Source organism: Lonchura striata, chromosome 8, assembly GCF_050655825.1.
Source record: "Lonchura striata isolate lonStrDom1 chromosome 8, ASM5065582v1, whole genome shotgun sequence".
Lineage (NCBI taxonomy): Eukaryota > Metazoa > Chordata > Aves > Passeriformes > Estrildidae > Lonchura > Lonchura striata.
The window spans coordinates 30,358,947-30,384,526 of NC_140710.1; the positions used below are offsets into that span (position 1 = coordinate 30,358,947).

The window sequence follows — 25,580 nt, forward strand, 5'->3', positions numbered from 1 at the left end:
AATTATAGCATTTCCTCTGGAAACCAGTTAGGAATGTAAACACTGCCACACTTCAATATAAAGGGGACCATCTATGTGGCGCTCATTGTGTTACAGGGACTATTTCTGGGAAATAGAAAGGCCTTTGGGTTTTCCATGGAAAATTTTCTTTCAGAGGAAAATTGCAGAAGAGAAAAAAATTAATTTGGTCGTGGTGAACAAAGAAGGGCATGGCCAAAGCGGTGTCTTAGGTAGAGACCCTCTGATGGTGTGAGGTATGATCTGTGCTCTGGCTGGCTCTGGGAGGTCAGGTTTGGGGCAGCAAAGCAAAGGAGTCTCTCTTCAGCAAAAAAAGGAAATGTTTAAGGAGTCCCAGGCCAGGAAATTGCTTCTCATCCCGGTGGCTTCATGAGTGTTGAGCGATGGTGGCAGTGGGATGCTTCCCTCACGCTCGGAGAACAAGAGAGTGTGTTTGGCCTTCATTTCCAATGGCTCCACTTTGCCACAGTAACGGTGCATTAACAACAGCTTGATTTTCATTTAATAAATAATAGGAATTACACTGTGACGCGGCCAAGATTTTAAACAAGAGGCTCCCATAAACATTTTCTGCAGGAATCTGTGATAAACCAAAGATAGCATTCGACGTACTCGGGGGGGGAGTGGGGACGCCAGACTTGGACGCTGTCCATCTGCTACGCCATTGAAACAAAACCACTTTATAATAACCACAGAGGAGAGGAAGCGAGGCAGCTTGGCACATACACTTACACTATGTGTGGTGGAAATGTTTATTCTTTATTTCAGAAAGATTTAGTGGGTGTAGAGATAATAGAGCATAGTGCTCACTTGTGTCTTGGGGAAGGAGGGGTGATGGTGTTTGGGTTTTAAGGGAGTCCAGTGTCGGCTCCCATGGGGAATATTTTTGGTAATACCTATTGCAATCTCATGCGCTTGGAAGGCAGAAGGAGACAGAGGAATGAAATGTGCTTTTCAGGAGAGGTGTTGTAAAGGCCCCAGGATTAGTTATCTCTGACAGGAAGGATTTTACAGACTCCAGCAGACAGCAGAGGCAGAATCCTGGCCATTTCTGCACTGGCATGTAGATCTTCCAAGGTCCTGTGCCGGGATGCTTCCCTTGGAGCAGCTTGCAGGGTCTCCTGGCTCCTGCTTTCTCCAGCCTGATGTGGAGAACATCACACTGTGACTCAGAAAATAGGGAAGGATGCTCAAAACAAGAGTCAGGAGGGTCAACAGGCCACTGCATCCTTTAGTCCCCAGTGTCACCGTCATGGTGCTGCCTTTGCCGCTGGCATGCTCAGCTCTGCTGCACTGCCTGTCCTTGGAGCCACTCAGAGTCAAACCCAAAAGACCCTGGGCTGACCTCTGGGGGTGGGAGAGTCCCTGCCAGGGCTTGAGACAGCAAACGTCTAGACTTGGTATGTGAGCAAGCAAGTGAAGGGATGACTAAGTGTCTGAAAGTTTGGACCTTTGGAGAGGAGTCCCTTGGCTCTTCGTTTCTTGGATACAGTTCTGCTTCCTGTGGAGTCATAGAGATGATAATATTTTTTCTCCTTTTTTTTTTTTTTTTTTTCCCCTCTGCAGAAAAGTAAAAAACATACAGATATGTCTTGGGCGAGAAAGCAGAAACCTTTGAAAAATTTTGGCAAATCAAGACACATGAAGAATGTGTTGAGTGAAACATTTCAGTGCGACAAAAATCAAAACATCTCACTGCGCCTTCCACCGCTTTAAAACATTTTAATGGTTCGAAAGGAAATTTCAAAGTGAAAAGTCATGTTTTGCTTAAAACACTAGAAAGTGTTTCATTAAAAAGGAAGAGTGGAAGCAAAACAATTGCCTTATATTTTTTTCTTTTCTCCAATGAACCTGATGGGTCTTTCCCCAGCCGATGGTGAAGCCAGGAGCTGGGACTAGACACATCTTCCATTGTGTTACAAGGTGCCTGGAGCTGGCATCCTTGGATCTGAGAAAGGGACAACCTGATGAAGCCATTTACCATGCAAGAAATTCTTGAATCACCATAACTGTTTTATTTATCAATTTTAAAATGCAAATTTGCAGGCCAGCCCAGTCCCAGGGCCATGCCTGCTGATCACTGTTATAACAGTGCTAATCACTGCTGATAACTGTTTTATTTATCAATTTTAAAATGCAAATTTGCAAGCCAGCCCTGTCCCAGGGCCATGCCAGCTGATCAGTTGATGCCTACAGAGATCTTTCCAGTGACAGGACAGACTCAAGTGCTAGGGAATGAAGAAAGGGGCTGAGGAAGTCCTTCCTCACCAGAGTGCTGTGACATGTAGGTTGGAATGGTGGCCTTGGTGGCCTTGGGATCTCTGCTGGCTGTTGGTGCAGTTGAGAGGCCATCAAGTGTGGGATGTGGCACCGTTGACCTGCATAATGTATTTGGACAGGCTCTGCACTGGGAAATACACAGCAGAGAATCACAGAAGCAGTCCTAAATTGGAAGGGACCACAGTGGGTCATCCAGTCCAAGGTTTAGAGAGAAAAAGAGCACCATGAAGACGCGCTGGTGCTGAGATGAAGGGATCTCCCTGGGGGCTACAGTGGCCAGGGAACCTTCCTCGTTCCTGGGAGATTTGGGGACAGCGTGCAGAGTCAGAGCCTGCTGGATGGCACAGGGAGGCACAGGGACTGCCTGGGGGGCACGAGGAGATGGAGAAGGCTGAGGGGAGGCAGAATGGCTGAGGGGAGGTGGGATGGCTGGCTAAGGGGAGGTAGGGAAGCAGACGCTGAGAGGAGATGGAGAAGGCTGAGGGGAGGCGGAATGGCTGAGGGGAGGTGAGGGGCAGAGGGGAGCCGGCGGGCCGCGGAAAGGCCGAGGCACGGCTCGGAGGGGCGGGGGCTGAGGGCCGGCGGGGCCCCGCTCCCCCGGCGCGGGCCGCCCCTTCCCCTGCGGCGCTGCTCGGCCGGGCTCGGGCGCTTTAAGGCGCGGGCGGGGCGCGGCCCCGGCCCACCTCTGAACCCGGAGATTGACGGGCGGGCGCGCAGGGGGCGGCGCGGCCCGCGGGCCGTCCCTCCCGCCGCCGCCGCCGCCAATGGGGCCGGGGGGGCGGGCGGCGCCGCTGCCCCTTCCTCCCCCCGCCCCCGGGCTCCTCCGTGCCAGTTTGAGGAGTCCGGAGCCGAACAAAAGCAGGCGGCGAGGGCCGGAGCGGTGCGCGCAGGCCCGGCGCAGGGGGGGCCCAGCCAGCCCCGAGCGCGGCCCCGGGGTGGGGGAAAGTTTGGAGCCCTCCCCCGGTGCGCGGGGGCTCCGCCGCGCTCCGGCCGCGGTAGCTGCGGCGCTGCCATCGCGGGCGGCCGCCCCGCCGCGGCCAGCGCTGCCGCCTCCTCCTCCTCCTCCTCCTCCTCCTCCTCCTCCTCCTCCTCCTCCTCCTCCCCCCCGGGCGCAGCCCCTGCCCCCGGCCCGCCCGCTGCCTCCCCGGCGCGGGGCTTGAGCTGCCCTGCTTTTGGAGTCGCCGCCGTTTCCCCTCCCTTCCCCGGAACCCCCCCCTTTCCCTCCCTCCTCCTTCCCTCCCTCCCTCCTCCCTCCTCCCTCCTCCTCCTCCTCCTCCTCCTCCTCCAGCAGCCAAAGGGATTTTTTCCCCTTTCTTTTTTCTCTCATTTTTTTTTTCCTTCCCCCCCCCCCCTTTTCATTTTTCTCCTCCTCCTCTTCCTCCCCGCCGCGGAGCCGGGCGCCAGCGTGAAGGATAAATAAAAAGCGAAGAGGAAGAGGCTGGGGAGGAGGAGGAGGAGGAAGAAGGGGGGGAGGAAAGAAGAAGAAGAAAGCGAGCAAGAAAAGAAAGCGAGGAGCCAGGCGGCCAGCCCAGCCGCGCCGCTCCCGGCAGCCAGGGCAGGAGGCGGCGGCGGAGCGGGGCCGGCGGCCGGCGATGGATGACCAGCCGCGGCTGATGCACACGCACAGCGGGGTGGGGATGCCGGGACACCCGGGCCTGTCCCAGCACATGCAGGATGGACCAGGCGGGGCGGAGGGGGAGGCAGGCAGGAAGCAGGACATCGGAGACATCTTACAGCAGATCATGACCATCACGGACCAGAGTTTGGACGAGGCGCAGGCCAGGTGAGAGCGGGGGAGGGGGCAGGTGCCGGGAAGTTTCCCCCGCGCCCCGGCCCGGCCTTTGTTGTCCGGCCGCGGGCGCATCGGGGGACGGGGGTCCTGCTGCCCCTGCTGCCGAGAGATGTGGCGAGGGACGGAAGGCGAAAAGAAAGGGGACCGGTTAATACCCCCCACCTTCCCCCCCCTTCGTTTATTATTTCCCATCTTTCTCCCACCTCCCAACTTCGGGGCGGTTTCGAGGGGTCGCCGCGCCCGCAGCCTCCTCCTCCCTCCATCCACAAACCGGGCCTGGCTTTTCCCAGCCTTTTTGGGGTGGGGGGTTTAACTGCGGAGGGCGGTCGTGGTTGGGGCTCCGCTCCGGGCTCCTCCGAAAGAGCCACGAAGTGCTGCCCCGCTTTTAGGGCTGCTTATAATGTTCTTTCTTAGGCCCCTGTAGTGGTGTTATTTTTTCAGCGCGTTTTTGCGCTTTGAAGATGCTCATAGAAGCTTTGTCTTTTTTCTTTTTTTTTTTTCTTTTTTTTTTTTTTTCCCTTAATTGCAGGTGTATTTTAAAAGGAAAAAAAAAAATGCTGTAAGAGCCGGTATCTGAATTGCCCTGAGCTTCGGGGAGTGCAAACCTAATGCGCACCTTCAAAGGCACTACCAAAAGTTCAGGGAGGGGAGGGGGAAAAAAAAGCCTCAAATGAAGGAATTGGAAGAAAAAAGTTGCCCTGAATTGCCTTGGCTACACTTGATATTTCTTCTGGGATGCAGAGCTGCTTGGTGTATTGTCCTTCTTCTTGATATTTATGCCCATAGGTGAAGCAGATTGCTAGAATACATTGTTCCTGGAAGAACGAACCGCACAGCCCCCAAAACTCTCTTAAGAACTTGCAGAAGGATAAAAGTACCCCAAACCTCAGCTTCCATTCTCCCTGCCTCCACAGCTTCTCTATTGCTCCTGCTTACCATAAAGGCTCGTTGCAGGGTTGATCTTACTCATTTTCTTATGTTCTTGCAGGGGCAAGAGTAGCTGTGAGGAGGAGGAGGAAATCATTCACTTTCTCCCTGGCCAGACCCGGGGCAGTGAGGGGCTCTTCCTTTGGAAAGTTGCAGGAATCGTGTGTGTTCCTGCCTGGATAATTTAGTGTAGTTAATCAAATCAATAAAACCAAAGCAGAACAGAGCTAGAAGAAGGCTTTATGGGTTTTTCTTGCTGGTCTATTTCAGCTGCTTCTTCACGTGCTTATGTTTTTTTTTTTTGTAAATTATTATTATTTTTAATTCTGAGCTGGCAAACATGCTGCATTTATCAATAACATTTGGCTTTGCATTTCCTCCTTCCGTCCTACTACTGCACGGTTGTTTTGCTGCCTCTTTGTTTGTTTTTTTTTTGTTTGTTTTTTTTTTTTTTAATTAAGTTTTTGGAAGATGCAAAGTGCCAGCATTATTTGTAAGAGAACCCTTACAGCATATGTACGTGATTTGCGTATACCCAAATGTCTGCGCCCATCTGGGTGTGCTGATAAGGGAACGCTGTGGTTCTGCAAGGGTATATACCTTTGAGAGACTTCATCAGATATATAAATCTTTTTAACATGTTGTGGGTGGTGGGGTAAGTAGTGTGAATGTTTGCCAGATGTTCACATCATCTTTCGCGTGTAATTTTGGTTGGTAAACAGAAATCCCCGTAACCGGCGCCGGATAGCAGCAGCCCTGTGTGCAACTGAACCCTTGGCTAAATCACCCTATGGCTCAAGAGAAAAAAATTAAATCGTGCTGTTTCTTTGCCTCAGCGGGCGCGTGGTGGGTTTTAAAACCAGCCAATTAAAGCGCCCCCTCCCCAAAGTCTCTCCTCAAAACCCACAGGAGAACGGTCAGCTCTGGAATAACAGCAGCCGAAAGGAGCAGCGTTTAATAGCGTTCCCTCCCTTTCTCAGAAGCAGCCGGCTGTGATTTTTTTAATGTGTTTACTGTCCCAATTGTAAAGAATTAAATTTTAACACCTGCAAATAAGCTGGATGTAAGTAGCATGGAGGCAGAGGAATGGGTTTCTCTCTGCATGTGTCTTTCTGTGCTCCACGTTGAGCGCTGAAATTCCCTGAATTGACAGCTCTAAGCAGGGGATGTTTCCACCACTGGGGCAAGGAGGAGTTTATTTCCCCTCTGCCTCACAAATAAAGCACATGGCCTGGTGTAATATTGGAGGTGGGGGACAGGGAGAGCCCAGTGCTGTGTCTGTGTTGAACGAGGCAGTTGATCCGAGCTTGGCTCCCAAGAGCTGCTGGCTCTGCCGTGGAGCATCGCCTGCCTCGCGCTGGCCGTGGAGCTGCTTGGTGGCCAAGGCGGTTTTCATTCCTAAACTGGTGACATTCATCTCCCCTGCCTTGGGTAGGTGGCTGTTTGCAGCACTGGGGGCTCAAAGCTGCCCTCCCTACGCCAGCTGGCATGAATTTGGAAAGTTGTTCCTCATGGTGACATCCTGAGCTCACCCTCCCCTCTTTTCTTTTCTCTCCAGGAAACATGCTTTAAACTGCCACAGGATGAAGCCGGCGCTTTTTAATGTCTTGTGTGAAATCAAAGAAAAAACAGGTAGGAAATCAATGCTGTTGGTTCTGTATTGTTTTTGTTCTCTGGGGATTTTATTCCCCAAGTTTGTGCCCCCCCTCGCCCCCATGTAGCAGTATTTAAGTGGGGAGGAAAAACTCGTTGGTATTTAATGCTTCTGGCAGTGGACTTGCATGATGTGGTTTGTGTCTAGAAGAGAAAATATCGTGGTTTAATTTCTATTGTATAGCCTTTCTTTATTTATTGCTTTTTCTGGGGAGAAAAAAAAATCAACCCCCTTGCAATTTCTGTCTTGCTCTAGTTTCTTCTTTAGGACATGGCGCTGCTTAAAAAACAAAATCTGAATGCAGAGTGGATGTGTGGGAAATAATCCCAACAAAATGAAACTGCAGTTTTATTACCATTAGTATTCAGGTAAACACAAAGGTTTCTTACTTTTTTTAAAAAGAAAGTTAAAATGCTCTTGTCTGCCAATCATCCAGGCTAGCTCATGTAAGAGTGAGTTGTCAGTTGCCTTTAGTGAAAGCAATATATTAGATTGTTAGTTACTTTAGGGTACTGTTGTTTTATGGCATGGGGTGTTCTCAGGCTTCTTTAGAAGCTAATGGCATGAGAGCGTTGGTTCTGCTGTTTCCCACTTTCCAGACCTCCTACCATGTACTAACACACTTATAACACATCCCAGGGGGGCATTTAAATTTTAAAAGCAACAATTAAAAAATAGCAGTCATCAATCAAGGGTGATCTTAAACAACAGATGCTCAGGGAAGGACATTTAGCAACATGCACCACTTATTTATGTATTTGTTGGAATCTCTTTTTTTTTTTTTAATATAAATGTAAAAAAAAAAAAAAAAAAGTGGGGGGAATGATGGAAATTTAGGAGGTGGTTCATCTCTCCTGTTGGCTTTCTGAGCTGACCAGAGTTGATCTGTGGGCTTTCCCATGCCGCCGTAGCTGCCTTGTTTTAGCACGCTGCAAAGTACTTGACTTTTCCCCCCTTCCCCCCTCTTTACAACAAGGACTGAAACAGTCAATAATTCATATCTAAGCCATATAAGCAAGGGCATGACATGAATGAAAGTGACAATAAATATGATTGCACACCCGGTTGATATACATTGATAGTTACACATAAAAGGGGAGCAGCTTTCAGAAACCTGAACTGGGTCTTATTTTTTTTTTTCTGTTCTTATATATATATATATTTATCTAAAACCTCCCAGCATGAGCAGCTGATTGAAAATGCAATTACTTGACTCTTGCAATATATATAAAATGACTAAGAGGGCCCTTTGTTAAGCCTTGTTTGTGCAGTGTGTAGCCCAGACAAAGCACCTACCGTTGGCATTCGGCTCTCCGAGTCCTCCCGGCTGCGGGGCCACCTCTGACCTTCCCGAGGAATCCTTCCCTGCAGACTTCCCGTAATAACCAGCAGTGGGTTTGGTATGGGGACCTCCGAACTCTTCTTATGCTGTAACGTGAGAGAGTCTATGTGGAGAGAAAGGTTCAGGATTTTCTAGAGTTCCCCCACGCGCCCCCACAAGAAAAGGGAGCTACCGAGTTCCTTTCCCTCTTCTCTCTTTCTCCTTTAATTTTGTGTGAGCCAAGGAACCTTTGCTTGTTTCTGCTCTAAGTGTGTTTGATGCTGTATTTGATGCTCCATACACTGCCTGTGCAGGGACACTTTTTGGCAGAGTAGCTGTTTAATCCCAGCTCGGCTTCGCTATCAGCGCAGTGGCAAAGTTAGGGAACATGGAATCTGCTGGGACCAAACTTGGTGGGGAAAGCTAGGTGAGCTCACGGATGCTGTGAGGTGCCAGTGAGCTGAGGAGGGATGAGGAACTGTGCATAGCCACAGCGACAGAGTGTGATAATTCCTGTCTGCTAAGGAAAATGGAAAGAGATGATATAGGGCGAAGCATGCTGCTGGAAATAAGGACATTCAGGTGTGAAGTGGGGCTGCTTTACATTTTTATAAATGCTGTTTGTTGGTGTTGTACCTGGATTACTTGACTTATGGGGCTGTGCTGTGGAGGTCTCCAAAGAGGTTGACTCGAGATAGCTTTTGGAGCGTTGTTTATCTACCCTTGAATATGTTTGTGGTGAATTCTTTCACTTTGCAAATTCAAAGACCTTCTCTCCTCTTCCCCCCCATCGGCGTCCCCAAAAGTCACACTTCATAAGAAAGCAAACAGCCAGATGGTTTAGGTTTATTTTTATTATTTTTTTTAAATTATTGCATTGTGGGCCCAATGCTAGGAGGAAGTTTGCCTTGTTTTTTCTGGGGCCGAGGGTACCGCCTGCGTCTGTTTGCGTACCCCTTCCTTGCGGGCAGTGGCGTAAAAGTTGAGCCAACTTCTCGCTTCCCGCTTTCCATTTAGCTTCCCAGATTTTTGCATGTGTGGCGTTTGAAATCCTGGTGATTGTTTGTGGTCACTGGTGGGTGTTTGAAAGTGCGTGCGTACATCTTCCCCCCGGCGTTATGATGTGCAGAAATGTGCGTTCGGTTACCCCGCTGCCTGATTTAAGTGACTCCAGAGCCTTACAGAGACTTTACCACCATCTCTCGCAACATTATGGCTACTATTTCATAGTGTTAACCTTGTCTTGAGCAAACCCAAAGTGTCCATAAAGTTCTTAGAAAAATAGGTCATCTCTACTGGCCAAAGAATTGCTTTTTGCATTTGGGCTCTTCAGTTATTTTCAAGTATTTATTATCACTTTAAAAAATTATAATGATAAAAAAAAAAAAAGCTCAGGGGATTGCCGGATTGCCTTTTGTCTGCAAACCTGGGGATTGGTGCTTTTGGGGTGATGTCTGTTTACAAGTAATAAAAGTTGAGAGGTCTGATCCAGGCGGGAGTATGCAGGGGAGTAAAAAAATTGCTGCTTGAATATACATCGAAGTTGTCGGCGTTCATTTGGTGTGTTTTCACTTGCTGTTGGTCGCTTTGTTGCGAGAGAAGGGGCAGGACTGCCTTCAAATGGCTGGCTGGCTGGCTTTTTGGAATAATAATTATGGAAATGGGAGGCATTGTTGTCCTAAATACAATTGATTCCCCCATCAATAGGGATTGAAATCGGAAATTGCATTCCTGATTTATAAAAGTTTGAAGGCAGGGGTAGGGGCTCTGTCTTTATGGCTGGGGTTTTTTTCCTTGTTTTTTTTTCCCCTCTCTCTTGGTATGTTTTTTTTTTTTAAGCTGTTCTCTGCATGAGCAGAATAGCTAAGTAGAAGAATCAGGCAAGGCGTACGCAGACGTGGGGTCCTTGGATGGCAAACTGGAAAATATCTGCTGTCAAAATGCAGCAGCATCTATTTCAGCTGTGAGCCTTTCCCAACTCCCATCTCGTTCGGCGGGGACCGGTGGGGAGAGGCTGAGCACAGGATATATGACCATTTAATCTGATTCCTCCTCCTTAAGAGCTTTTCCCATCGTTTCACTTTCTCTGCTCATTTGGGGGAGGTGAGGGCAACGGGAAAATTCTACTTCTTAAGAAACACCCTGACTTTGCATTTGAAATCTCAACAATTTTTATTTTCTTACCTTCCTCTCCCTCCTGTTTGAAGGAATTCAGGACTAAAAGAAAAATGTACATAGCACCAATGGGGGGATTTACAAAGTGGAATATTTATAGACAGCACTGATTAGCCGTGCAATTGTTGTTGAATAATGGGTTTGTTGTCTTTTTTTTTTTTAATTTTAGAACATAATAGCTATATAAGGTGCCTCTTAGCTACCTTTCCCTGTGCATTATCTTCACCAAACTTAACTCAAATCAGATCTTTGGAGGAGGTAGGATTTTTCCCCTTCTTCTCTTCCTTAACACCCCTTTGTTCTCTCCAGCTCTGTGTTCAATTAACACCCCCATCGAAGAACTGTAGTCTTTTTTTTTTTTTTAATGTCTGTTACTGTATTTCACTTCTGACACCTCTCTTATTATTCTTGCCTGCTATTTCTCTTTAATATAGCAATTATGATTTGGGGTTTCTTTTTCTTCCTCTCTCCCTTCCCTCTTTTCCCCACGCCCCCAAGTAAAACCCCAGCAGGAGCAGTATGGGGAGAAGAGGGGCAGATGTGGTGTGCGCAGTGCTGGGGTTTTTGGGGTGTGAGGCAGAGCTTTAAGATGGGTACACTGGCAGGCCCAATGCCCCTTGGCTAAAGCGTTCCTCCCAGCAGGATAGGGCAGCTTGCTTTCCTTCCCCCCAGCCCTTCCCCAGGGTATCAAATCCTGCCCTCCTCCTTATCCTGCGTTTCCACTGGGGAGGTTTCCCAAGGCGCAGGAGAGAGTTCAAAACCCCGATTTGAATTTCAATGCAATTCTTGCACCTAAGGCATCATTCTGCTGCTTGGAAAGAAAGCTCATCAGGAAAGTGCTCAGTCCTCCAGCCCTGCAGGATCCGGGTCCCACTCAGCTTGCTCAGCTTTGGGCAGGTCCAGCCCTCGCCCTGCTCTCCCTCCTGCCCTTCAAAGGGAAGGAAGCCTTCGCTCTGATATTTGTTATTACTGTTTTTTTTCTTTTTTCCTCCTTCCAGTTGAAAGGCTTTGAAGGCAAAAGTGATGTTTCTCTCTCTCCGTGGCAGGCAGTCTGCAGGGTCCCTGGCGTGGCTGCCCTAGGGGGAAGTGAAATATTTTGGGAGAACAGGGCCTCCAGTCCAATCCACACTGCCCGAGGAAGCCTTGCTATAACTCACAATTAAATTGCTTCCAGAAACCTGATGTCTTCAAGGGAAAGGAGGGGAGGGAATGTGCAAGGGAAGATAGGGATGGTTTGGTAGACCTTGTCTTGGTGGAGGGCTGAATTAACACAAGAAGAGTGGCTACCTCTGGGACTGACTGTGAGGGAATGGAAACCAGTCATCCTGACGCGAGGTGGGACATGTCCCAGTAGGTCCTGGCACTTGGAAAGATCAGGGTCTTCAGGGCTGGAGCTGTCTCTAAAACAAGTCAGTTTTCTGGGCTTTTATCTTCCAGTATGGTGGTGTCCATCAGGGATCTGCTGGGGATGGACGGCTTTGGAGGAACGTGCTTGCGTGCAGACTTCTCTTCTTTACTTTTAATTTCATATTTTTTTCTTCTCCCCTGGTAGCATGTGGTTGGAGCTCTTTGAATGGAGCAGGCTTAATTAGTTTAATCAAAACTGGCCTCCTGCAATCCTCCAGGGGAGGAGGTGGGAAGAACAGGGCTGCCAGTGGGCTCTTCTTCCTACCTCCTCTCCCTCGGCCCTGCCATGAAAGCAGAGAAAGCAGGCCTGGCTCTGGCATAGCATTCCCACTCCTGAGGGACTCCCCACGATTTGAGGTGTACAGGAGCAAACCTGCTTGTTTTTTTATTTCAAGGCTTGTTTTTTGTGGGTGCCTGATGTTAAGCAAACTTTGTTGTGATTGCAGCAGAGCAGGAAGGTGCTCTTGGAGGATCTGCTGTGTCCTGTTGCTCCCAGCCCTGTCTGTTTTTTCCTGGGAGATGGATGAGCCAGCCTTCCAGCTCTCAATCCCCATGCTCCCAGGTTTCCAAGCCTTTGCTGGCACTGGCCTCCCAGGTTTTGGGTAGCTTTGGGTCCAGGGAAGGAGGATTCCTGGAAGAAGCCCACTCTTTGGTTGCTTCCAGCTGACAGCAGTGGACGAGGCACAGAGGAGAACAAATCTGCCTTCACTATTAATGCATGCTGGAAAAATACCCGTATTAACCAGATGTGGGCATAAACAGCAGCTTAACCAGAGCATTCTTTTCCATGAATGTTGGGTGTTTTCCCTGCTCCCATGGGTCTCTCTCCAGTCCATCTCCCCTTGCCTCTGCATGATCCTGGCAGCAGTCAGTTTGTGGGTGAGTCTGGGGAAAGAGATCCTGTTATTGGGCCTTGTAGCTCCAAACAAGAAACTCAGAAGATCTTTCAGGCCTAAATTTCTCCTGGGAAAAGTGGTTCAAGTTCCCTTATTTGAGACCTGCAGAGGGATTTCCTCCTTGGAGCGTTGAGTGTCTGCAAGCAGAGCTTTTCTAAATGCTCTCAAATGTGAGATTTATTCTTGTTAGCAGGACTCGTGCCGGCCCTAGGTTTGAGGGCAGCAGTTGTAAACAAAACACAGAGAAACTCTGAGACAATTTCATCATGGTTTGTTGTTTTTTTTTTTTTTTCTGTCACAAGGAAATTACTGCGTGCAGCAATCCTTGAGGGGAGTAGGGTGGTGGTTTAAACATAAATGGGTTTGTTTGCAGTGAGATATAGTAAGCTGTGCTGCTGGTGGTGCTTCTGCTGAATCAGAGCTGTGGATTTTGGCAGGGAGAAGGGAGGAAGGCAGGATTCCTCATCTGCCTTTGGTTTGGCACCTTATTCCCCAGTTCCTCCTTTAATCTTGGAATTGCTGCCTTCTCTGCTAATGAAGCTCTGCAAAGGGTTTTTCCTGATCTCTTGGAAATCTGCTGAGAAGCATTTTACTATACCTTTTTTTCCTTCCTGTGCTTGGAGTTGGGGTGCTTTGGGAGACAGGAGAGCCTGTTTTATCTGCCCTGTGCACTGCAGGGGTGGTTTGCAGTTGATGCAAAATCTGAGGAACCCAATAGTGTGAGTTTTGCCCTGAAGATGTGATATTATCTATTTTCCACCTTTTTTATTATTTGTGATTTTTTTTTTCCCTTCCTGCTTTGCATTCCCATGGCAGCAAGTTTCTCTGGTAACATGTTTTGCTTTGGGAGTTGCTGTAGGAAAGGTGGGCTGCACAAAACTGGCTCCACAGCCCCCAGAGCAGGATGCCCCTGCCAGGCTCCACACTTTTGGGCTGAGTCTTCAGGCGTTTGGGTGCTGTGCAGGGAGAAGTGATGCTCCCTTGTGCTGCAGGGACGTGCCCTGTACAGCGCCTAGCACAGGGGGACTCCATGCTGGGTCAGGGTTTGGAAGGAGGTAATGTGATTTACAGCAATGGATCTGGTTAATAATCTCCAGCAGCTTCTGTATACTCAGGGGCTGCTCGTATTCCCAGCCAGGTGTTTGCAGACCAGATCAATATGGCCCTATTTGCATGGGGCTGTCCGTAATCTAATAAACCAACCTCAATCTGCATCCTTTGCTTTTCCCAAACATCCATCGGGTCCTGATCTGGCACGTGTTCCCCGTGGTGGGAGAAGGGGTTTGTGAGCACTGCCTGGCTCCTGGGCTGCCAGCCTGGGCTCACACGTGGCAGCCCAAGGCTGCACCCTCTGCCAGAGCCCGGGCTGGGCGAGCACCCCAGATTTTTGGGTGTGCTGGGTGCTGCATGGTGCTTTGCAGATGACCACCTCCCCAGTGTGCCCCGAGGCATCATTATTGGGGGTTTTCTGTGAAATCCACGTTGCCTTTGGGGAGCATCTGCTGGGAGCTCCCTTGGAAACCAAAACTGATGGTTTTGTGGGCTAGGTGGTCGGCAGCTTCTGCTCAAAACTGCCTCAGAGGTGCTGCGTTCCCCGGCGACTTAAATAATCCAGGGTGCTATATGGATAAATTACAGGAATCTGCGGCCTGAGGAGGCTATGGACTGAATACATTAGTGTGTGTTGTCAGGCTGGGCTCAGGAGGGACTCAGGTGATGCTTTCTTCCAGTGCTGGGAAGCGTTTGGCCTGGAATTATTGATTTGCAACTGTGTCAAGGAGGAAAAAAAAAAAGGGAATAATATCTCTTGGCCTTGTGTTTGTGAGCTCTGCCCCTCTATGGTGTATGTGTGTATATATATATATATATATATATATTTTTTTTTTTTTTTTTTTTTTTTTTTTAGCTGGAATAGAAAGCCACTTCTCCTGGCTCCTTTTCCTGGTGGGGAAGGCAAGGCAGCCAGAGAATGGGCAGCCCAGTGAAGGGTTTGGCTGCCAGGGAAGCCGTGCCTGCCGAGGAGCAGAGTGCTGCTGGTGATGCTTTATGTTTTGGGGAGGTCACCACCACAGATAATAGAAATCCCCTGTGACACCTTGAGGGAGCCGTACATTGTCACTGTCCCCTCCCGTTCCAGCCTTTTATTTATAATAGAAGCCTTACCCAAAATAGCTTTTTTGCTTGCCCTAAGCTGATGGGCTTTTTCCAGCCCCCCCCCACCCCGCCTTTTTTTTTTCCCCTTAAATCTACTGATAAATGGAAAACCCTCGGTAGAGCCAGTGCTGTGAAGAGCTGCTGTAATCTAAAATGATAACTTTGCCATTTTACTTCAGCCTTGTTGAAAAACGAGCAGAGCTGCCTTTGCAAGTGGGATCAGCCTGCTTAAATGCTGGTGCCTGGATTTTTCTTTCTCGCCCAAGTACAAGCCTGGAAACTCAGTTCATCGTTTCCACGTCCCATTTTTGGTTTTGCACAACCTGGCTTGCCTGCTCATCCTTGTTACCAGAAGAGGAAAATCAAGTTTCTCTCCTGGTTGGATAACATTTTCAAATTCCAGAGTGATGTCGATTAGCAGAATTAGCAGTGGCAGGTTACCTGGCAAAAATACCCTTCCAGTAGTGAAGTGTTCTTTGTTGGTTGCTGCTTCTTTCCTAACTCTAGCAGTCCCGATCCCAAATATGTCTCCACAGCATGAGGATTTTTCTCTCTTAACTCAGTGCAGTTGTTTCCTTTTGACATTTGATATTTACAAGGCTGGAGCCAAACTGAAAGTGAATCTGCCCATAACTCTACTAAATATGCCTTTCTAATTTCAACATTAATGTTTCAAAACCCAAGCTGCTGGTGGGTGTACCATTGCTTGTTTACACACATCTTTCTTTTCTTTTTTTTTTTTTTCCCTCTCCCTGTGCTGTGATTCTCTGGTGGAACATTAGGGGAATGATACAATACCTGGAGCTTCTGCATGGATTGGTCTCTGGCTTTCAGCTGTAAATTTGGCTTTTAACCCCTAAGTCTCTAATTTTAAAAGGTTGGAAGTGTTTTAGGTTAGTATTTTTTTTTTTGTTTGTTTGAGAGGAGCCTGCTTATATGCAAAATTATTATCGTAAGATATGATTCATTGCAATAATATTGCAAGAATTCACAATAATATGATTGATTGCAATATTGCAATAAATTGCAAAAATATTATTTCAAATACTGCGATAACATGATGAATTTGCAATACTCTGTTTATTGCAAATCTCTAGACAAAAGGGTAGAGATTGCAGTTCACAGGGAAAAAGGAATTAGCTGGAAAGAGTTGTGGCTGTCAATCCTGACTTGATAGCACAGGACACAGCCCTTCCCCTGGCAGGTTTAGCGTGGAGCTAGTGCTTTCCAGAAGAGCGCCTGTTCACATTTAGGGAAGTTTCAGGCCGTGGGACATGCTGCTCTGGTTGGAAGTGTGTTTTGAGGGGTTTATGACCCTTGCTTTGAAGGGGTCACCTCTTTATTTCTGATACAGATTCACGAGGCTTCTGGCTGCAGCGTAGTGCCGTGCATGTGCCGCAGAGAGCGAGGAGCCGCTCCCGGAGCGGTTGCGTGTTTGGGGGGAGCAGGTGGCAGGAATGGTGTTTTCACTGAATGTATTATTCCCCCGGAAAATCCTGGCTGTTAGATCTGGTCAGCAGATGTGAAGTGTCGATCGGTATCGGCGGTGGGAAGGGACTTGCAATATACTTTGCTAATGGAGAAGAACCCGAGGAGCAATTGCCTGATTTACGCTCTTGGCGATGCGAAATGAAACCGTCTGAAGCGCTCTGCTCGGTGAGCTCTTAGCAAACCACTTCTTCCTCCCTACTTCACGCAGATTTTTCCAAAGAGATTATGTCTTAGCTTTGTTGCTGCGTGGACAGAGGTGTCTGGGAGACGTGGACCCCTTAAATGCATGTGGAGGCACAAAGCATCCAGCATGGGGAGCAGGGAGCAAGCAGTGCCCGCTGTAGCTCACTCCAAAGCCCCGGTGCAATTCTGTCCCCAAGTGGCTGAAAAGGTCATTTAGCACAAGAGCAAACGTTTATCTTTTTTCACTCCCTCAAATAGTCAAATTAGCATCCCTCCTCTGCCACAAGAGCTGCTGGAGGGGGCATCCTGAGAAGGATTATAGGTAGGAGCGCCTGGGCCTGGGCTCTTCCTCTCCCGAAGGTCCCTGGCTGCTATTTGCACATCCCAGTGTCTGACTGCGGCTGGCATTTCCCCCGTTTGCTGGAATTTACTTTCTGCCTGGCGAGGGCATTGGGTAACATTTGCACACCTGGGCTGCTTAAGCTGCGGAGGGGCTGGGGGGATGTGTTGGAGAAGGTCAGGGGTCTCTGCTTTCCTTGTGGGCAGGAGGGAGCAGGGGGAGCAGCTGCTGGTACTGTGTCCTCTCCAGAGGCAGCAAGCAGGAGGGGGAAAATGGTGTTGTGTAATGTCAGGATACCTGTGCCACCATCTGGACCTGCTCTGATGTTGGGTGGATGCGGGCTTGGCCCTGGCTCTCAAGAGCTCACACTGCTGGGTTTCTTCTTGTGGATGGATGGGTTGGGCAGTGGATGCCTGGTTGGTTTTGTTGTGGTGGAGGGGGCTGTGTTCCCTTTTGGAAAGGATTGCAGTGCGTGTCTGGCAGATGCACAGCCCGGGGTGGGAGTTTTCCTTAGAAATAACTCTTTTGCAGCAGGTCTGGAAAGTCATGGGATCCTCACCTGTGGGCTCTTGAGGGTAAGGATGTGCAGCAGCACGATGGCATGGCTGGAGGCTTAGGGAGACTATCCCGGGGCAGACTGGAATTGTTTACTGTGAAAAACTCACAAGTAGTATGGAAGGAAGTGAGGCACAGCAGAGGGTGGTGGTAGGGAAGTCCCTGATCTTTCCATGTGTCCTGAGGCAGTGGCAAATCCACATGGGTAGAAGGGCAGATTTTTATTTCCCTTTTTCAGGCGATTTTGGTTAGGTCTTACAGGCATCCTTCTGCACAGGCAGCATATTCAGGGGTCTGAGAGCCAGGGGCCAGGACAGAAAGTGAAGACTGAAGGTCGTGGTGCCACAGTGCTCCAAGACCCTGTTGGATGCAGCGGGCACGGCTGGCAGAGCACGCCGGTGCTGCGGGCAAGGGCAGCCACTGGACCTGCTGCATCATCTTGGGCTGGGATTGGGAAAGGAGCTGTGCAATTAGGAGAGGTCCCTGTGGCTTGTGTTTGAAAGGAGGTCCATTAGGGTAATTTTTAAGATGCTGTTTAATCAGAAGGCTTTCTGCTCATAGAGAGGAAAACGCTGGGTGGGTCTGTGCCTGTGCTGCATCCCCTCTTCCTGGTTCCTTTTGCTTTTTTAAAATTGCTTTTGCTTCACCGTTTGGGAATGCTACCCCAGAGGCACCCAGGTGCTCATCAGCACCATTGGGTAGTGCTTTCCAAGGATTTCCTTGGCCTCTTGCCTATTGTGTGTAGTGTATCCTGCTGCCTTCCTCTTGCCGCATCTCTTCCCTGTTCACAGGCACCAGTACTGGGTGTGACCCTGGTCAGGGATTGCCCTTGCAGGTTCCTGAGGGAAGCCAGTCCTGATGGCTCCATGGAGAGCTCCTAAGGGTCGGCAAGGACCACGGAGGAGACCTAAACAGGGAACAAATGAGAACCATATAGAGACAAATGGGAATCAGATTTAGGAAGCAGACGAGACAACCCTTTGGAAGGGGCAGGGGGGATGTTTGCTTTAATCAGTCTCCTTGGGTTTCAAGCAATAATAAAGCAGATTTGTTTTCTTTTACCTTCTCTTCCCCAGCCCCCACTTTTTCCCTGTTTCCTCTTTCTTGTTCTTCTCAAAACAGCCCTAGATTCAGCAGCTCCAGCATCTCCTTCCCAAGCTCCCACTTTCTGCAAATAGGATTACTTGCCAATACAGTCAACATCCTGTTCATTTTTTCCCCCCTCCTTCTGTCTGGGTCACACTGGTGGGAGCTTACTGCCTTGAGACAGGCTACCTTGGCTGAGCTGCTGGGTGCAGGTCCCTCCCACCACCAGGTGAACTTTTTGGACTTTCTAAAACAAGCAGGGGAACAAACTCTTCCAAGAGGGCTGCAATTTTCTGTGTGGAGTCGATTTGCCCTGGCGCACTCTGCTGTGTGCTTTAGAGGCAGTCCCCAGGGACTGGCCGTGCTTGGAGGAGATCAAAGTTTCTCCATCAGAGATTTTGGGCAACGCCTCTGAGATGCTTGAGTGACCTCCTCACATGTGCTCCTCTGGGATGTGGTGGTGGCTGCAAGGGAGGACCCTGCTTTCCCAGCCTTCACAGATGGGTTGGTTCCCTGAGAAATGTGTTGCCTTCCCCTTTTTCTTTCATTTTTCCCTGGTCATTGTCTTGGTGCAGAGCCGGTGGATCTTGGGGGGCTGGGGCCGTGTGTAGCTGTGAGTCAGTGAAGCCAAGCCTTTGATCTGTTCCACTTTCTGGTTCTGCTGGTGAGTTATTACCTTCCCAAACAGAGAGGCCAGACTGGAGCTGGGATTAGTTGTTGCTGTGACCATCTCTGCAGCTCTCCTGTGCTGGGCACCATGGAAGGGATGAGATTTTGCCCACCCCGAAAGGGAATGTGGGCCCTGCCTGCTGCTGTGTGCCTGCTTGGGGAGATCTCACCAGTGCCTTTTGCTGGGCTGCTGTGTTTGCTTTCCAGGCACAGCTTTCTTGTGCAGAACTGTTTTTCTATTTGCTGGTGTTTAGCTGAGAGACAAGGCATCCGGGGTGATCTCCAGCATGTTCCAGTATATTGCTTTCAAGTGCTCTCCTGGGTTTTGTAATCCACATAGTCTGTCTTATATAGGACTCCCCATTCTGGAGAGTACTTTCACCCTGTCTGCTGGGATTTCCAGGGAAGGCTGATGGTGAACAGCCTCCAGTATATCGCTCAGATTCCCAACTTCCAAGGTGGCAGAGCTGGTGTTCCCAGCCAGCCTGTGGAGTTGAGAGTCCTCTGTGGTGTTCAGTGGGTGATGCTGGTGCAGCATGGTGGGGTGGTTTGTCTGGGACACTCTTCAGCCCAGCACTCAGCAGGTCTCCCATGAGTGCTGCAGAGTTGCCTGTGGAGTTGCAGTCATTTTCCTGCCTGGCTTGGCACATCTTGTGCTGGGGCTCTGCTGATGGATAATCCTCCACGGAGGCTGTATCCCATCCCAGGGCAGGCACCTTGGCTGCTGGGCAAGAGCCATTCAGGAGAAGGTGTGTGATGGCTCTGTTGCCCAGGAGGGGCTGATTTACCTAATGTCTGCAAGACTACCACAGGCCTTCTGTTGCAAACTGGTTTGGCTTAGCCCTGAAAAGCAGAGTGAAGCAAAGGAGCCAAGTGTGCCCTGTGGTGGCTTTTCCAGGTCCCAGAGGTCGCCATGAGGGAAATCACTTCTGTCCCAATGCAGCTTGAGCCTCCTCCCTTGCTTGAAGCAGCAGAAATCGTGGTTGTAAACCTTCACCCTGGTACGTGACTGTGCTGTAGGCACTGTTCTCTCCCAGCTCCTCCGGGTGGGTGCCAGGGGAACTCACGGCTGCTTTGGTGCCCTGGCCCTGGCTGCATCCCAAAACTCCCTGCCCTGCGCTGTATTTCATCTTCCCATGCTTCCCAGAGAGGTCTGTGTGCAAAATACTTCATGTTGCTGCCAGCAAGTTTCCCTTTACCCATGCCACGGTGGGGCTTTTAAAAAAATTTTATTTTATTAGGAAATTCCCATTTGGTTGCTTTAAAAAGCAAGCCCTTGTGGCTGGCCCCTGGCCCGCCGCTAACAGATTTGTTTGAGAAAAGGCTGCGTTGGCATCCTGCTTTATTGAACATGCCTCCTGGGAAGGCAGTTTGAATATCCTTCTGTCTCCTCGGAGCAGGGAGCTCTCAGGACTGCCTGCCGCCATGGGGATGGGGAATGCTCTCCTCTCCCTTTCCCTCCCACCCCTTCCCCTTGTTCAAGCCTCCCTTTTTTTTTTCTTCCTTTATTTTTTTTTTTTTTTGAGGAGAGAGAGCGCTGTGCACGGTGTGTCCCGCTCCATGCGGCTTTTCTCTTTCCCCACGGAGTTCATCCAAAGTTCGTATCCAGACGATGAACAAAGTAGCTCAGACCTTTTCCTGACTCCTCACCCTTTGTCCTCATCACTTAGTGACAGACAGGAATCAAATGCCACAGACAGGCTGACGGGACAGGGCTGTGTGAAAGTCCTTGGAGGAGGAGGAGTGGAGCAGTGCTGGCTAGATGAGGGACTCATGTTTAAACTCAACTCCCCCTCCCTGGGGAAAGACCAGAGCTACTTTTATTTTGAAGGGCAGAGGGGAGGTGTAGTGTTATATATATATTTTTTTTTTTTCTGTCAGAAACCGGATAAATTCTTAGTGACAATAGACATAGGGAAGGAGGACCGGATGGAGTTAGTCTCAGTGTTTAGCACTGGGTGTGCCTCCCCTTGGGAGCAGGGGAAGGAAGGGGCTACAGGCCATTATGGATCAGAGGGATGGAGGCTGCTGGCCTGCCTGCATCACCTCTCTGCCCTAGGGAGCAGCCCTAGGGGAGGAGGGGGTGCGTGCTGCTGCAGCCTGACTGTTCCTAAAGGCTGGCTTCATCTTCATTTCCCTGCCTTTGGAGCTCTCCTCTGGGAGTTGGGTGGTACCCCCTGAGGGGGCAGGGAGCTGGGGTTTAGTGTTATGGACCCCGCTCTGTTCAGGCTGAGTGTAGCTGGGCAGCTGCCCAGGGTGGGCTTCCCCCTGCTGCCAAATCTGGGGAGGGACCAGACCTGGTGTTCTGGGTGCTCTGGAGACTTTGGTCTGTCAGGGAAAGGAGCAATTTAGCCTGTTTGTTCATTAGCACTTGCCTAACTCATTCAGCTGTCAGGAGTGGGATGACTTCTGATAGGTATTTATCCCTCTTCCAGATGTCCTCCCCAGAGTTCACCTTTTTTTTTTTTTTTTTTCAATGGAAAATAATGACTAGTCCCAGACAAGGAAAAAGTTGGGAGTACCTCATGGTAGAGATTTTCTTGAGGCTTTTATGGAAGCTGGGTTGGCTGTAGCCCAGGTCTGCAGAGTTTTGGAGGGTGAGACTTTTAAGCATCCAGGGAGAGGAGGTCTCTACAAAACGCGTGGTGACCCTTTGTTCAGGGGTGTTCCTGGTGAGGTGCTGTGATCCAGCAGATGTGCTGGTGCAGGGGCCACCCTCTTGTCAGGGAGATGTGAATGTCCCTTGCATAAACCAGCTCCATGAGGCACAAGTATGTCATTTGGAGGGAGGGGAAACACTGCTGTCAGAAAAGGACTTTAAAAAGGACCATTTACATTTGGTCCTTAAATCCTGGGAAGTGCTGTGGGTTGAGAGGATGTTCTCCCAAGTTCAGTTTGCATGTGGAGAGAGACTGCTCATGGCTTAAATGAGCAACGTTAGCCTGTGTCAGCAGAGAAGAAACAAAAAAAGCCCCAGGACTGTATTCCTGTGTTTCCCCAGGGAAATGAGGTGACCACCTCCTTGCCTCAAGGCATAGCAGGCTGAGTCTTTATGCCAAGCCTGGCTGCAGCATTCCACATGCCTCTGGCTGCTCTCCTCAAGCCCACACTTGTGGGGGTCATCTTGGAGGCAGCAGGAAGGGGCCAGGGTGGTCCAGGTTTTGCCCTCTTTTGTTTGCTGATGTGGCAGAGCTTGCTGATCTGGGCTCTGGCCAGCTGGGCTGACTCACAGAAATCCTCTCACGAGTCTCCTACACCCTCCATTACCTGATCCGAGTGCTTCCTGGCGTGAAGGGAGCTGTGCATTTGTGCAGCTCGTGTCCGCCGCAGGCTGCTGTGGGCAGGGACCACAGCCTGGCTGGCCCTGTCACCCTCTGCACTGCTCGCCCCATCAGTGGTGACCATCTCCCTGACCCCGCAGACAGTCCCTAGGTGTCTTTAGAGAGGCATTTGCTCTGCTTGAGAGGTCAAAGGAAAGACCTCCTTGCTCCTTTAGGAGGGGTGTGTGTGTGAAGTGGTGTCTACGTGCCTCTTAGTTGGTTTTTGTAGGCCTGCTGCCTTTCCGTTCATCAACACAACAAGTTGGACCTAGAGGAGGATTGTAGCAATGAGGGAGTTTTTAGTATCCACAGGCTCCTTCCAGCATTGCCTATCTCTGGGAATGGGAATGGGCAGTGGGTGGCCACAATCGAGTTAAAATTCCCACGTTTTGGTGCTGCAAGTGCTGCGGTCCCTGTTGCGCAAAGGCGGGTCTGAGACGCTCGCAAATCCCTGCCTTGCAAGCTGGGCAGTCTCCTGGAGTTCCTGCCTTGCCAGTCGTGCTGTGAGGCTCTTTGCACGCAGCTTTACCTGCTCAGGGAAGTGGCTGAGGCATGTTCCCATCTGAAGCTGTACCCCTGCGAGGTGCTTGGGTTGGCAAAGCGCTGCTGTTGCATCAGGCTGGGCTGTGCCCAGTGAGCACAGGGGGGGGAAGGTTCTCATGCCTGTGGCAGGAGCCTTGCTCAAAATAGTTCCATCTTGTGGCTCCTCTGAGGGCTTGGGGAGGTCTGTGGGTTTGTGGCTTGTTTGCATGTGCTACACGTGAGTTTATGTCCCGTGGGCCCTGCTGAGTTGTGAAATTTGGGTGTTTGGTGGCTTTCTGGCCTGTGGTTGCTAAGCTGTGTGTGATGTGCAAGTGGTTTGCATCTTGTGTGGAGTTTGCAGGCACTTTATGGAGAGCTGGAGAGCAGGTACGTGCTGGTTTGGTACAGTCAGGGAGTCACATCCCCACTGAACTGTGGAGGGAACCTCTTTGTGTGTTCGTGTTCCAGGGGACAGCCTGGAGGGCATTTTTGGGGTCTTGCAAGCCATGTCCAGAAGCTCCCTATTGCATGACAGGAAGCCATTGAGGGGCTTCGCTTGGCTGATCCCTCACAGAGGGGACAGTCCTGGATGTCCCTGGTTGCCAGAGGAGTGGGAGCAGAGCTGTGCAGGATTGGAACTGGAGAAGCAGTGCTCTCCCCTCTTGCAATGGGTTATGCCAGTGGTGGGGTGCACTACTCTAGCATGGTGGCTGAGGTTTAGGTCTCCCCTAGTCTGAGCTTCCCACTTGTGGGGCCTTGATGCAGCCTGTTGCTAAAAGAGGAAGGCGATGTCCTGAAAATGCCTTCCTAGGTGAACTGAGCACTGAGGTTTTATCACCTTTTCAGCAGAGCTGGAGTCCCACTGCTGGTAAAAATTAACCACTTGTTTGAGGTTGTGGGCTCTCCCTTTGGCAGAATGTGCATGGGAGCAGGATGGGATTTGGGGTATTGCAGGGCAGCACTGCTGTGTGCCTTGATAGAGTCCCGTTGAGTGTGACGGTGTCCCCCGAGGCGTGTGATGGGCTGCTGAGGCAGCCCGAGCTGAGCTCTGCTGCCATGTCCCCCTTCCCTGCTCTCTGCTCGGCGGCAGAGCCTTTGTCAGGCGGCCAGGACCCCGCAGCCAGCCTCCCTCGGTGCCAGCCATGCGGCACTCGGGTCCTGGCCCCACTGCTCGCCTCTGCCCCAGCATTTATCAGCAACCTCCCTTCCCTCCCAGCCGCCAAATTCTTTCTCCGTGCCGTCATCCTCCAGCCAGAAGCCGCCCCATCCCACTCTCTTCCCCCCCTCCCTCCGAAACCAGCCCAGAACTGCTAGGCAAACATTTTGCCTGTTGTTATTACAGTATTCCCATCTGCATACTTAGTCATAAACCCCTTTTAATTCCAGCCTTTTTCTGGGGCGGGGTTAAGAGTTCAAACCCATCATTTTTCTTTTGGGGCTGGAGGCTTACAAAAGCAGCCCGTGGCGAGATTGTTCAGTAGGATGGGGCCGAGAGTGAGTTTAGGGAGAGGGACAGGGGGGAGGGGGGTTGCACACAGCAGTGCTGGCTGAGCAGCCCCTCATCCCCAGGGAAGCCTTTGGATGAGGTTTGTGTGGGGCTGGCTGGGGCAGGGGGTGCTCTCTGCCAGGCCCCCCCTTTTCCCCTTCCAGCAGCTCCAAGCTGCAGGTGGATGGGGCTGGCCCCTTGATGGGGAGGCATCAAGTCAGGCTGCCTCTGCTCTTGCCTCCTTTGCTGGAATCTTTGGATAATGGAATACCAAAAGGACGGTGCAGGGAGAGGAGCAGCCCTGGATCCGTGCAAAGGTCTCTCCAAGAAAGCTCCCCAAGAACAGCTCGATGCTGCTGATCCTTTAGTTATGCAAAGGATGCTATCAGACTCCCTTTGCCTAGCTCCCCATGCCTTTGCTTTAAAAGGCTGTGCCCTCCATACTTGGGGTGTTGAGGGTCCTGCTCCACACACTCTGGCTCCTGCTGTGCTCACCTCCCACCCTGTGCAGGCATCTCCAGGCTGGACAGCCCAGGTATCTCTCCACATCTTCCAAAAAACTTTGGGGTCTATTAATTGTGGAGTACCTGGAGTTACTAGGTGGCTGTAGTAAGAGTTCCCTGTTGCCTTTGGGGTGTGGCTGCTTTTCATTTCCTCGGTGGCAAGGCACTTCCCAGCAGCCCAATGCTACTCCATGGTGAGGAATTCCTGCCCTCCCTTGGCTTCCCTGTGACCTGGGTGGTGCGGGTAAGGCAGCGGGAGGCAGAGAGCTCCTAAGGGCTGTGATTAATTCCTGTGCAAGGTCTGGTGCCTGCATCCTATCCCTGGGGCTGCTGTTGGACCCCTAGACAGGCTGCTGACCTGGGTCTAGTGGGAGATCATCCCTCCTTCCTCTTGCCTGTTGCAGATACAACGCTGCATCCCTGTGGTATGCATCACTTATTGGTTTGGGGCTTGAGAGGCATTGGCACCTCCCCGTCTTTGTGCAGAACAAGGTCTTTCCCTGCCCCACTCCAAATTAAATGGTCTCAAGGAAGAAAAGAAATAAGAATGTGCATTTGGGTTGACAGAAATGTTGTACGAATTTGTGCAGCTCAATTTCCCAACGTGTTTCAGTAAAGAAGAATCTCCTGCTTTGCTTTTGAGAAGCATTAAAGAAGACGGAGGGGTCTCATATTTACATATTTGAAATTAAGCCTTTGCCTCCTTTGTTAGAAGTATTTCTCTGAAATTTGACTTCAGTTTTAAACTACAAATACCTTTAATGACAAACCCAGCTCTTAAGTGACATTGTTAAAAAAAAA

At 50.2% G+C, this 25,580-nt stretch overlaps 1 protein-coding gene across 2 annotated transcripts in view; it reads left to right on the forward strand.

Annotated features, from left to right (window-relative positions):
• The first annotated feature begins 3,530 nt into the window (after window positions 1–3,530).
• PBX1 (PBX homeobox 1) overlaps window positions 3,531–25,580 on the forward strand; it is a 127,899-nt gene continuing 105,849 nt past the window's right edge. Inside the window, exons 1-2 of one of the 2 annotated variants that reach the window (XM_077785260.2) lie at window positions 3,531–4,081; window positions 6,576–6,649. In XM_077785260.2, coding sequence (XP_077641386.1) covers window positions 3,891–4,081; window positions 6,576–6,649 — 265 coding nt within the window. In that variant the 5' untranslated portion in view covers window positions 3,531–3,890. The remainder of the gene's footprint in view (window positions 4,082–6,575; window positions 6,650–25,580) is intronic. The other variant, XM_077785259.2, reaches the window with a different exon arrangement.